The sequence below is a fragment of the Pteropus alecto genome, unplaced genomic scaffold (genome assembly GCF_000325575.1).
Source record: "Pteropus alecto unplaced genomic scaffold, ASM32557v1 scaffold65, whole genome shotgun sequence".
Taxonomy (NCBI): Eukaryota; Metazoa; Chordata; class Mammalia; order Chiroptera; family Pteropodidae; genus Pteropus; species Pteropus alecto.
Window position 1 is genome coordinate 5,766,991 of NW_006439191.1, and position 12,179 is coordinate 5,779,169.

The 12,179-nt window shown below is 37.5% G+C and overlaps 1 protein-coding gene across 3 annotated transcripts in view; it reads right to left on the reverse strand.

Annotated features, from left to right (window-relative positions):
* Positions 1–12,179, reverse strand: part of ESRRG (estrogen related receptor gamma) — a 412,482-nt gene that overhangs the window by 186,431 nt on the left and 213,872 nt on the right. Inside the window, exon 1 of one of the 3 annotated variants that reach the window (XM_006916223.2) lies at positions 11,831–12,138. The exons of the other annotated variants lie outside the window; for them this stretch is intronic. Within the exon in view, the coding sequence (XP_006916285.1) occupies positions 11,831–11,886 (56 nt within the window). The 5' untranslated portion in view covers positions 11,887–12,138. Of the gene's footprint in view, positions 1–11,830; positions 12,139–12,179 lie in introns of those variants that run through there. 3 annotated transcript variants of the gene reach the window in all.

The following is a 12,179-nucleotide window of genomic DNA, read 5'->3' on the forward strand; positions in this document are numbered from 1 at the left end:
TGTGGTCCCTTGTCCGTGTGCATAATACTGTGTGCTTGGGAACTCTCTAATGATGGCAAAGAAAAAATCAGTTGTTACAAAAACGATACCATAATGGACTTGGCATAAGTGTACAGAGGATCCATGTCTCCCATCACCACCTCACGCAGCCCATCATAAACAGTTGTTACAAAAACGATACTATAATGGACTTGGCATAACTGTACAGAGGATCTATGTCTCCCATAACCACCTCACGCAGCCCATCATAAAAAAAAAAAAAAAACAGTTGTCGCTTTCAATTTGTTTATGGAATGTGAATAGTATAGGAATAAATTTAATTATTATGTTGAATCACATGAAATCGCTGATTTGGGGCCACTTTTTGACCTACAGAAACGGCATTTTCACGGGGTCCAACCTAATATAATTAGAATCTTATCACCTCACTTTCATGCAAAAAAGCCTCGAGTTTTGTCAGAGAACGTCACGATTCCACACTTGACTTTCCTACCTATTTTTCCCTCAGAAAGCCACCTCTAGTTTTGTTTTGTTCTTTTCTATTGCTATCAAAATGAGAGACTTTGCCTACGTCTATTTCAAGACTTGTACCTGTTAAGATTTTCGGTATCCGGGCCTCGTAGTCAAAATTTCATCGGAAATCAAGTTTTTCCCATGACAACATTCACGTATCCAATCAAGGGAGTGTTTACTAGAATCCTCACCTTTCTGAGAAGCAACTTGGCAATCCCAAATAAGAGCAAACGCTTCCAAGTGCCAGGACTGCACAAGAATGAGATCTGATGATGAAAAAAAAAAAAAAACCTCTTACCCTTGAGGTCCTTCGTTAAAGGACTTGAAACACGGACGCTTCTATTCCCCCCAATGACCGTAAGTTTGCTCAGGACGGAAAGATTTCAGTGTATCGGCAGTAGTCGTGGCTTTTAGATCAAATGATATTTAGTGTTTTGCATGGAGTATTGGAGACATGATGAATACCCTCAGATAAGAAGGCGAAAAGCAGCTGCGTGCTGATCAGGGCGCTCTACCTGCCTGCCTACGCGCTGCCAGCACCGCCGCCAAGCACGCCCACTTCTGAAGAAAGTCAAGGCCGCCTTATTTTGACTATAATGCTTTCCTCGGGCAGGAATTTTTATTTCCGTTTGAATTTTAAACCGAGTGATGCGTTTTTATGTTGACAATTGACATCTTCGCAAAAGAATGAAACCTTGGAGCAACAGCTCAAAAGCAGGAAGGTTGCCCGCAGTAAGTTCTTAAATTATTTTACACCTAAATGGAGCCCAGTTGTTTTTAGTTAAAAATTAATAAACCTTAAACTGATGACCTTTCTTCCACAGAAAGGCCCAGAGTTGCAAAAACAGCAAACTTTCCAATGAAATATATTTTAAGGAACTAGTGCTGAACAAAGGGCTATTTAAAGCTGAATGCTTTGTCAATTTATCAGCTGGTGAACATTCCGTTTCTGAATTCCCCATGCTGCTGAATGTATAGAACGCTGGTGCCTTGCTTCATCGAATACTATTGATTCGAGTGTGTCACAGTGATCTCATTGAGAGTAATCAATAGTAATCCAAAATCAATCAATCTGCTCCTGCACTGTCATTTATCAAATCTGAATACTCCAAATTATTTGTAGGCATCAAATTACAAAGAGGAGAAAATGGGAGAGCTGCGAAAGTTAATGGTTTTACACTGAAGAGCAAAATCAACATCTCTCTTTTTTAAGGGGCGGTGCTTCAAAAATGGACTGTTACACGGACAAATACGTTTACCTTCTCATTAAAGGATCCTTAAATGCGTAACGGATCTCATTCAATTCCTGAGAAACAATACTATTTCCTGTACAGGAGTCTGCTGGTTCAGCACCGAGGATATAAACTTACAGATGCACCGACTTACTTAATGACAGCACCCCAACATTTATAAGTCTGACAAGTGCCTGTCACCCCACTGCTGGAAAACAAGGAGACCCAACTGACATAGGACATAACTGCATCTTCTAACATCGGAAACGATGTTTAATAGAATTGGAGTGGAAAAAGGAATACTTAATTTCTCCAGAGAATGTACAGCATAGATGCACCTGCTTATCAAAGAAGCTGCTGTTGACGCTAAAGGTTCTTTTATCAACATATTCACCTGTAATTTAGTCAAGGTAATAAATCCTTCTATTCATTACAGCGCACTCAAAAGCACCCCTACTATTTAACTTGAATGAAAAAAGGCACGGTGTCTAAAACATTTACTTTTGCTAATGTAAAAGTGTTGGCATTTTACTTCATTCCTGATAAGCTGGTGCCAAGAGAAGTGATTATTCTTTTCTTATTCAAAGCCTATCAGCATTTCGAAAAGCTCTCTCAATCTTATCAGGTGTATGAACAGCACAGTTACTGAAAACAGTTTGTACTGCTCCTCTCTCTTTCTGCCAAGCTATCTGATCAACCCTCAGCTAACTAACTGTATTTACACGCAATCAAATGTAAGTTGGATCTTCCACGCACTGTAGCTGGATTCCAGTCCGCCAAAGGTTTTTCTGCTGTGACATTAGCTTAACAAAAATGTCAGCAATGAGTACCCCAAACTGACAACAATCAAGAAAACACTATAAAAGCACTGGACTAGAATGCATAACAAACAGAAACAAAAGAAAAATAAATATGGAAAGTTGAAGGCAATCTCTTTGGAATTCATGAGGGAGGGGGATAAAATGCACTATACATGCAAACGGGGGTGAATATCATGCACTTACTTTTACCGAAGTAAATGATACCCTAGCAAAACAGATGAGTAGAACAGAAATTTTAAAAGAAAATGCTGCTGGGATTGAGGGGATTCAGGAAAGTTTTTTTTTTTGGAACTGAGCAGGCATTTCCCCCATATTTCAATGACCTCCATGTGGAGGCTACCATGTAAGCCAAGTAAGACAACAGCATCACTGAACTTCACTGAACTTACCCGGTCAACTGAAGACAAGACAGAGAGCGAGGCTGTCACATAGTGTGACCACATCCTCAGGACAGATTTTCCTGTCATTAAAACCCTCATAAATGCTCTAGACATTAAAGTTTTGTTCACTATAAGGAAATTTAAAAAATAAATAAAAAATAAATACAACTTGAGTTGTTTAACCGCATTATTTTTCTCATTCTTCAGACCTAATCAACTGGACAGTCCCCTATGAGGGTAAGAAAAAGGAATCGTTGGCCAGGCGAATGGACGGAGATGACCTGCTCTCCACTTCTCTCTATTAAAAAATGCTCACACCGGTTCATGGTCCACACAAATTGAGAGATGGACCTCATCACCTGCGGGTTGCTCTTTGGAACATGAAAGACAACGATGGCACTTCTAGCACATAAGACGGATCTGAAATTTACTTGAACGACTGAATAACCAAGTCCTGAGCCTCGGGAAAGGACCTCTGCTTGGGCTTCTGTGCATAAGCTGTCCATCTGTCCCTCACCTCCCTTTGCCAAACGGCTAGGAGAGGACGGGAAATGGCAGCCACGTGTTCCCAGCTGAGCCCAACTCCGGACTCTGCCGAGGCCCCAGGAACAGAGAAAGACTTCCCTTAGATGTGCAGAGCAATAAGATGCATTAGCCAAGTGTGCAGTCCAGTACAATTCAGCTGATGGTTGCTCTTCCACAGTCACACTAGGATTCCGTGACTGATGAGGCAGGCCCTATGTAAGTCTACAGATAAAAGGGATGCTTCTGTCACTTCATAGGACCCAGCGCCAACTGTATACAGTCACCTTCTCATAGGAAAAAGATACGATTCTTATTGACTGTATGTATAAATCTCTCCCTTCGATCACAAGTGTAATATTCTTCTTCAAAATATCTGATCCGTTTTAATAGATTGATGGCTGAGAAGAAAGCCTTTTCAGAATATTCTTTCAACTATAGAAAGATGAATACAATTCAACATGGCCACTGTACATTTTTGGAGACGTTGAAGTACTATGATAATTTGGAATTATGGAGGTCGAAGGACAACCGATTAAACCACCTCATGTGTGAATTTTTTCTCTTAAATGGGTACCCCAGTCTATATAATTTTTCTTATAACCCATTATTTTTGCTAACTCAATGTAATTTTAGGCCTTCTTTTCAAAGCAAAATAAATTATTATAAATAGAAAATGTAACAACATATTAACTGAAAAGTATGCCTTTTAAAACATTCTAACTCACATTGTGAGTATAAAAAGGAAAGTAAATATATTTATTTAATGAGTCTTTTGTTTAAATTCTCAAAAGCCATTACGGATGAGTCAAATCTCCCTAGAATAGATGAAAAAGGAATTATCGGGTACAAAGGCACCATTCTGATCATGAAGGTGGAAAAAGAATGTTCTGTGCTTCTGCCTATTTTCTATGCATAAGTTCTTGATTTACATGTTTAAATTTCTTTTTTCTTTTTTTTCTCGCATACTGAATAAGCCACACACACAAAAAAAGCACAGGATTATTTTCTTTCTCAGAAAATGTATTTCACGTACAACAAAAGAGATGTCCCTTGTTAAAAGTGGATTGACAATGCTCCTTCTGATACCCACGTCTTAAAGTCTTCATTTACTTCATAGATAACACTACTGAGGTTTGCCACTGCAGACTTTTGTAAAATAAATCCCATTATTACTTCCAACATAGTAGAAAGATTTGAACAAGCTTAAGTTATACTTTCTTTAAAAAAAAAAAAAAACAACTCATTACTATATATGCTATCTATACTTCCACAGAATTTTAAAGAGAAGCCAGCAAGCATGCTGGTTTCCATTACACTTCCAGTACCCCTCAATCTCTGATATAATACGAGAATTTATTGGTAGCTTCCTCTTTATTTAGTACCATCTTAACCAACTGTTTGCGGAGAAGGTGTATGATGAAGCAAAGTCAAATTGACATGTCTGTGATACGCCTGACAGCCCTCAGTATGCCCAATATTAATTTGTTTTCTTTGGCTACGTAAGTGCTGCCAAAGCGTATTACACATAATATGTACTTCCAATCAAAATGATGAAAAGTATATATGCAATTTTGTTTCACTCAAAGCAATAGGAGAAGGCACAGAGGAATGCATATGACAAAGATTGCCTTTTATAATTAAAGTATACATTTACTTTTAAGGTTTATTTATTTATTTTTTTTTTACAATGTAATCTAATCTTAGGTAGGCTCTCCATGAGTTGAACACCTTAAATAAGTATTTAATAGATTTTAAATGCTAAAAGCCAGTGTTTTCATTTATTATATTGTATGAAAGAATTCCATATGTAGTGATAGGTTATATTTCTAATGGCTAGTGTTGGGTGCTATATATCTATATTCGAATGCACTCATAGTTCTATGCCAGCAGGTAGAAATGGACTTTAATTGACCAGTAAGAAGCTAATTTATATAAAGTATACATTTTCTTTTATTGCTTTGCCTTAGTGAGTTATCTTCCAAATATACATGCATCACCAAAAATTAAAATGGCATAACATTTTAAGAAATCAAAACGTAAAAGCAAGTTTCCTCTAAACACGTAAAAATGTTTTTTTAATTACAAAGGGGATGAATGAATGTATACACACACACACACCACACACACACATCTAAATCTTCTCAATCCGATGGTTTTGTATAATTGACTAGAAAATACATTTGGAAAATACTCAGAAATACTGTCCAAATCAGAGAAAAAGGAACAGCTGGCACTCCTGTCAAGAAAAAGTAGAGAGGAAAGCTGTGTTTGCTAAAACTCTGAATGCAAATTGTTTTTATTAGCTGAGGTTCCCTAGACCTTAGAAAGTATAAGTCTAAAATGAACTTGAAATAAGAAAAAGATGCCAGGTACATCCCTCACAAGGCAGAAGACTGTCACTTATCAACCTCAGATAATAAAGGGGCTAATTTAGATTTGATGGGTTGGCAGGAAAAAAAACAGCAGGATTTCTTTTTAAACGCAAACATTAAATCTGGTAAAGTGTTATCCAAACAAATAAAGGTAGGAAGTGAATCTAGGAATTTAAATAAGAATACGAATTAGAACAAGGACTAGAAGAGAAAGAGCATTTGGATCAGTTTTCTCTCGGCACTCGTTCAGATTTACTAAGCAAATCACAGACTTCTAAAATTACCTTTAGGAAAAAAAATCAAAAATTCCCAAATCTACGATGTACTTTATGCAACTAGAATATGTATTGATTTTCTATATTTGCGTTTAGCCAAAAAAAAAAAAAAAAAAGCCAATGACATATTTATATAGAGCAGATAAATTAAAATAATATTTTGCATTTATCTGAAAGCTGTCATGTTTATATTAAGATATATTTGTCAGGCCCAACGGTAGAAGAAAAGAATGTAGCCAAGAGCTAATTCAAAACTATTTATTGGATATGGGCCTTAAGCATCAAATTATGCATTTAATATTAGCTTATCTCCTATTTTACAAATTATTTATGATTACTAGATGTTAAATTTAGGAATGATACGAATTAAAAATTTATAAAATCGGAAACAAATTTACTTATTGGGTTCACCTACCTTCTACATAACAGTTTAAAATCAGACCACACAGATACCTGAAATGCTGACTGAGTTTAAAATCAGACCTGATAAATACCTGAAATGCTAATTCCAGGTTAAAAATCATGCTTGGAAAATTTAACTGGTGACTAACTGATGAGCAAAATACTTGAAATCCACGTTATTATATAAACATAGAGGAACACTCAGCAGCATATCTATATTCTACGTATATACCTCTTCCCATCTCTATGCGTATTTCACACGCATACTACACACTCAAGCGCACGTGCGTGTGTTCAGTCAGCTGAAGTGGATTTTAAAGAACCTTATGGGTGTCTATTTATAATAGTATACACCACGTCTATCCATATACACACGGCTATGAAAATACTAATCAATGGCAAAACATACCAAAAGCAGTAAGAAGAGCGTTAGGCGGCAGAGATGCTCGGTGTCACCCCTGCACTATCAAATACACTCGTAAATATGATTGGAGAAAGAGAACCTAAATATTTCACTGTCAGAGAATGGGGAGGACCGCAATTCATTTCTATCTCCTGTGCTTTAGGACAATGACAATTTAATACAAGGCCAGTGGATGTAAAAGAGATAAAAACTGAACAAACTGGGCCAGTGTAATCAAAGATTCTCTCCAGAGAGCTGGCTCTGGCCAGAGCTCATATGCACTTATAACAGATCAACACTGTATTGTCTCTCTTCCATGAATTCGGTATGAAGCAAAATTCAGAGTAAAGCTTATCTGCTGCATGACTTTAAAGTTCTCCTGAGGTATCGTAAACGCTCATCTTTTATTCCTAAATCCTTGATAGGTGATTCTAAGAAGTTTATTTGATACTAATTAACTGGCTTAATAGAAACCATTGCTATTAATTGCCACTTATATGACAAAGTATCAGCCCAAAGTCCGGATTTTAATTTATTTTATGAAATAACATAAACAAAACCTTCACTGCTGACAGTACTTTAGAAGTAACACAAAGAAATATTCTGTTCAGTCACCAGCCTAAAACAAATGTTGAGGAATTTGTCACAAGTGATACGGACTTGCCATTGGGCATTATGCCTACCTTCCACAAGAGCTGTCTCTTCTTTGTCTGTAGTTCTGGCAGGAGAGAGGTCTTGTGAAAGTCTGGTTAAATAGATCATAGAGAAGTTACCTGCCCTTTTTGACAAATGGCACCATGTACCTAAAATTAATTGCAAAAGTATGGCCCGGCTAATGAGATGGTCCTTATCTTTTTCCAGCACAGGAAGCACAAGTATTTTTCTGCGGCTCAATATTTTACAAAAATGCCTAAAGTATTATTAACTAAGTACAAATCTGATTAAAGGATCTCAAATTATCATAAATTCCAAGATCTAGAAAATTGGGCGTTAAAACTGATTTCCTGCATTATTTTCCTTTTAAACCTTAATTTATTCTTTTTTTTTTTTTTTTTTTTGAAAAGAACAAAAAAATATATATTTTTCTGGCTTTTATTAGCATTTTTTTATTTCCTGCATTATTTTCCTTTTCAACCTTAATTAATTTATTTTTTTTTTTTTTTTTTACTTTGAAAAGAACAAAAAAATATATATTTTTCTGGCTTTTATTAGCATTTTTTTGGAAGCTGAATTACCATGCCATTCTTTATAAGATGGCACATATATATTACAGGTCAGATTAAATCAAAGAAATATATCAAAGGCCATCAATTTAGAATTAAAAAAGAAAAAGAACAATGATACCTTATTGGGGAGAAAACACTGGAAAAATGATCATCCATGCAAGAGAATTAATGGATACCCACAAGGGCTTTGCTAATAACATGGGTTAATTACCGCTGCAACACGCTAGACTCAGTAAATAAAGCAGCAGTGCCATAAACACATTAAGATGAGAAACCGTCACTGTAAGAACCAACCAACACCATCAACCTTGCCTCTGCCCAGGGAGTGAAAAGCTGTTTTCCAGCCCTCTCTGTAAAAGGAGGATTTCTAAACTTACCACCAAATGTGCACAGAGATACATAAATACACGGACACAAAGGGCTGGTGAAACGTGGGGTGCCCGTCATTTACTCACCACTCCCATTCAACCTTGATTCCCTGAACTCGGGAATACTTTTCCTGCTTACTCCAAGGAGGAAATCGTATGTTACATAATACTTACTGTCTAGCTATTTCGACTACATGTAATTTGGGGATGTGTACAATGGTTATGTAATTTTTGGAAAAACAGAATTAATCTGTTCGCGTTCCTGAGGTGATGGGCAAGATTACGAGACTCTATAGCCCAAGAACACTCACCCCCTAAGTGCAGCTAGTTGTCACTCCCAGCAATTTACAAAGAAATCGTCTGAAAACCCCACCTACAACACCTACCTTTAAGGCTGCAGGTGTTTTTAACAGATTTATAGAGAAGAAACAGGAAGAAAAGTAATACGAGTTCCAAGTCTGGAGTTTGAATATTCTTTCTTAGAAAAATAAATTTAAAGTGTCTCTTCATAGTTCTCAATAATATCACATCTAAAGTGGCTTAGGCAAGCTCCTATCTTTTAAAAAAAAAATTGCATTCGCTCTGATTTAGGCTTGCTGTTGTTGTTACTGTATACGTTTTCCCCTCCTGCCTATTTTTATCCCATATACGTCCACATTATAGTATTACTCTTGAATAGTTATGTTACAATTTACTTTAGCTTGTAACAAGGAGAGATGAGGCAGAGGAAAAATTCAAAATCTCAAAACAGAAAGAGGGGACCGTACAAAATAAAACTTGCATAGCTCCAGACAGGAATCTGAAAACCCAAATTTGTTTAGTTGTCAATGCCTGGATTTCAGTGATCAAGCTGAAATTTACTGAACTGCTCTCTCCTCGCCTTGCCCGTTTTGGAGTGTTTCAATGGCCTTTCCTTCTTCCAACAGCTGTGACAACTGTTAAAACAGTCAGTAAAATTAAGTCCGCTCTCTAATCCTGTAGTCAATGTTACATTTTAATCAGAGGTTGAAAGGGATTCATGTGATGAGCACACTCATTTAGAATGATTAGACTGACACATATGTCAAAATGAGCAGATATATTATTTTCATCTATTTATGCTATCAGTTATTACTGCTATTAAATGTGAAACAAGCTTTCAAGTATTATGTTCTTTAATGTGCTGGCACATTTCCTAAAATAAAAAAAATACATAGTTATAGGTTAACATTTTAGAATCTCCTAATAGTGGTCTATAAATTGTACGAACCTTTTTTAACAGCCTCCGAAGCGGAAATTGTCCAATATTTTCCTCTGAAACCGCATAACTGGTTTCATTTCTATGTATACACACACGTGATGGGGTTTAACCCAGTACAATTACTATGAATATTAATAGCATGTATAAATTCTGTGGTTTATTAATTGAGACAGAGAGGCAGATGTGTTGCTTAGCATTAGATCTTTCTGTCTGTCCAGTGAACCACGTAACCATCAGAAATCCATGCAGACAATAAATCTGTATTTTTTTTAAAGATGACTTTTAATTGAGCCAAAAAGCAAAGAAAGCTAGTTTGAATCTTGCGCCAAAGCCAAAAAGACATGTGCCCTGATTTTATTTAAATGCATCTGCTTTAAGAGGCTTATCTAAACTAATTATTCAAATTAGCTATAAGAAGTTAAATTCAAGGAAACTACTTTAAAAAGAAGCCTCTAGGGGATTTTTAAAGTTTGTTTTGTTTATTTATTGAAGAGAGAAAGTTCAGAATCTGGGTGAGTTTAGATAATGTGTTCTCCCTGACGTGAAGACATTTAAAACTCTCCAATGCTCCAGCCCCAGGCCCACGAACCTTCAAACTACCCTTGAGTGGGCAGTCCTACCTTTGTTTATTTTTCATTTTTTATTTCCACACAATTGAAGGTGGTTTCTTCGACTATTTCAAACTGGTGCAAGCACAGCCTTCTGATCTTTCGGCTCCGCCTAAGTCCATGTCTTGGCTAACATGCCCTGTGTGAGTGTGTATGTGAGTGTGCATGTGTTTGAGCATGCATACGTGTATACACACACTCACACTCATACACACGCGAGCAGCCACTCGGACTGCAAGTCACTTTCATCTCTTACTTAATTACAAAGCAATGCAATATGCAGTCACTAAGGACAGCTAGTGGACATCTACCTATAATGCACTACCTCATCTTCTAGAGTTTTAAATCTTCTTTAAAATCTGTGGAGAGAAATGTTTGCCAAGAGCACTCTTTTCGGAATTATAACAGTTGGTATTACTGTAATGTGAACGCAAGGCAATATAACTGACTCAACAGAAAGATGGACCAGCGACAGCTCCTATGATATACTAATATTTTATCTTAACAGTGAATTGAAATTAAGTTTATGACCCACTCATTGATACAAGAATGCCTAATTTACTTCCACCCTCCACTCATTTCTCCCCCACCTTTAGAATGCAAATATATAGAGATCCATGTGCATAAAGATATTCATAAATATGAATTAAACTGCATGTAAGAACAAAAGTACTTTTCTATATTTTCTAGACATGATACACGAAACAAATTCACAGTCTCAACACTGTCTATTCAAGGGGAAATTTAAAAAGTCACTACTGGTTCTTCTTCAGTTTTTTTCTCCCCTTAAATATTTATAATGTGTGAAAATCTCATGTTACTTAATGGACTGATTTGTCAGTTAAGTGCTGACTTTACGCTAACCATGCAAATAACATTATTCTAGCCCCGAATTGCGAAGGGCTAGTTTTTAAGTCGTTCTCTGAAGGAGAATTAGTAAATGTACAATTTCGCCTCTAACTCTGCCCGGTAAGAAATGACAGGGTGCTGAAAATATCTGTCAAACTGCAAATACATAAGAAGCACTCAATAGTATAAATCATTTTGAATATTGTATTTTAAAACCTCTTTCCTTGGGAAAATGGGTCCTAGTAAAAGATGCATTTTAACAGTTCACTAGGCATTTGTGCCAAGTGCCTATTCTTAGCACCTGAATAAGAAGTGACTGTCACACAGCTGTTTTACTGACAGTCCCCGAGCTTTGCCTGAAAGGTAACGCTGAACCTTGGTGGCCAGAGAACAATTCTCGACTTACTGAATGAGGGGGTCTCCCTCCACACAAAAGGCACAAGACAGACACAAACAAGCCCCGTGCACACAAAACACCCAGGGCTACCTGGATTGGTGTGCAAAGCGACATTCCGTCCACACACACACACACACACACACACACACACACACACACACACACACAGACACGCGCACCCCCACGCCGAGTTTAAAAAGGAAAGAAAAAGGTACCTACTCTTCCTCGTAGTGCAGGGAAAAAGATTCAGGGAGGCAAAGTTCTACCGGATCCATGTGCGGCCGGCAACCATTATGCGTGCACCCCAGCTATAAATCAAAGTTTCCTTGACGCGGCACCGCGCAATTAACACACACGTCCTCCCCGCGACAAGCCCATAGGCACAGCCAGTTGGGACCAAAGCTCTCACAGGCTCCTAATCAAGGACTTAAAGCCCCGATCGGAGCTTATTAATATGAAGTAGGGCTTTACATATGCAGTCCCCCCGGCCCAGCCGCGCAGCCGATTGGGGGACCCCTGCCCAATCAGGAGGGAGGCGGCGGGGGGCGGCCCGAGCCGCAGCCGGGCA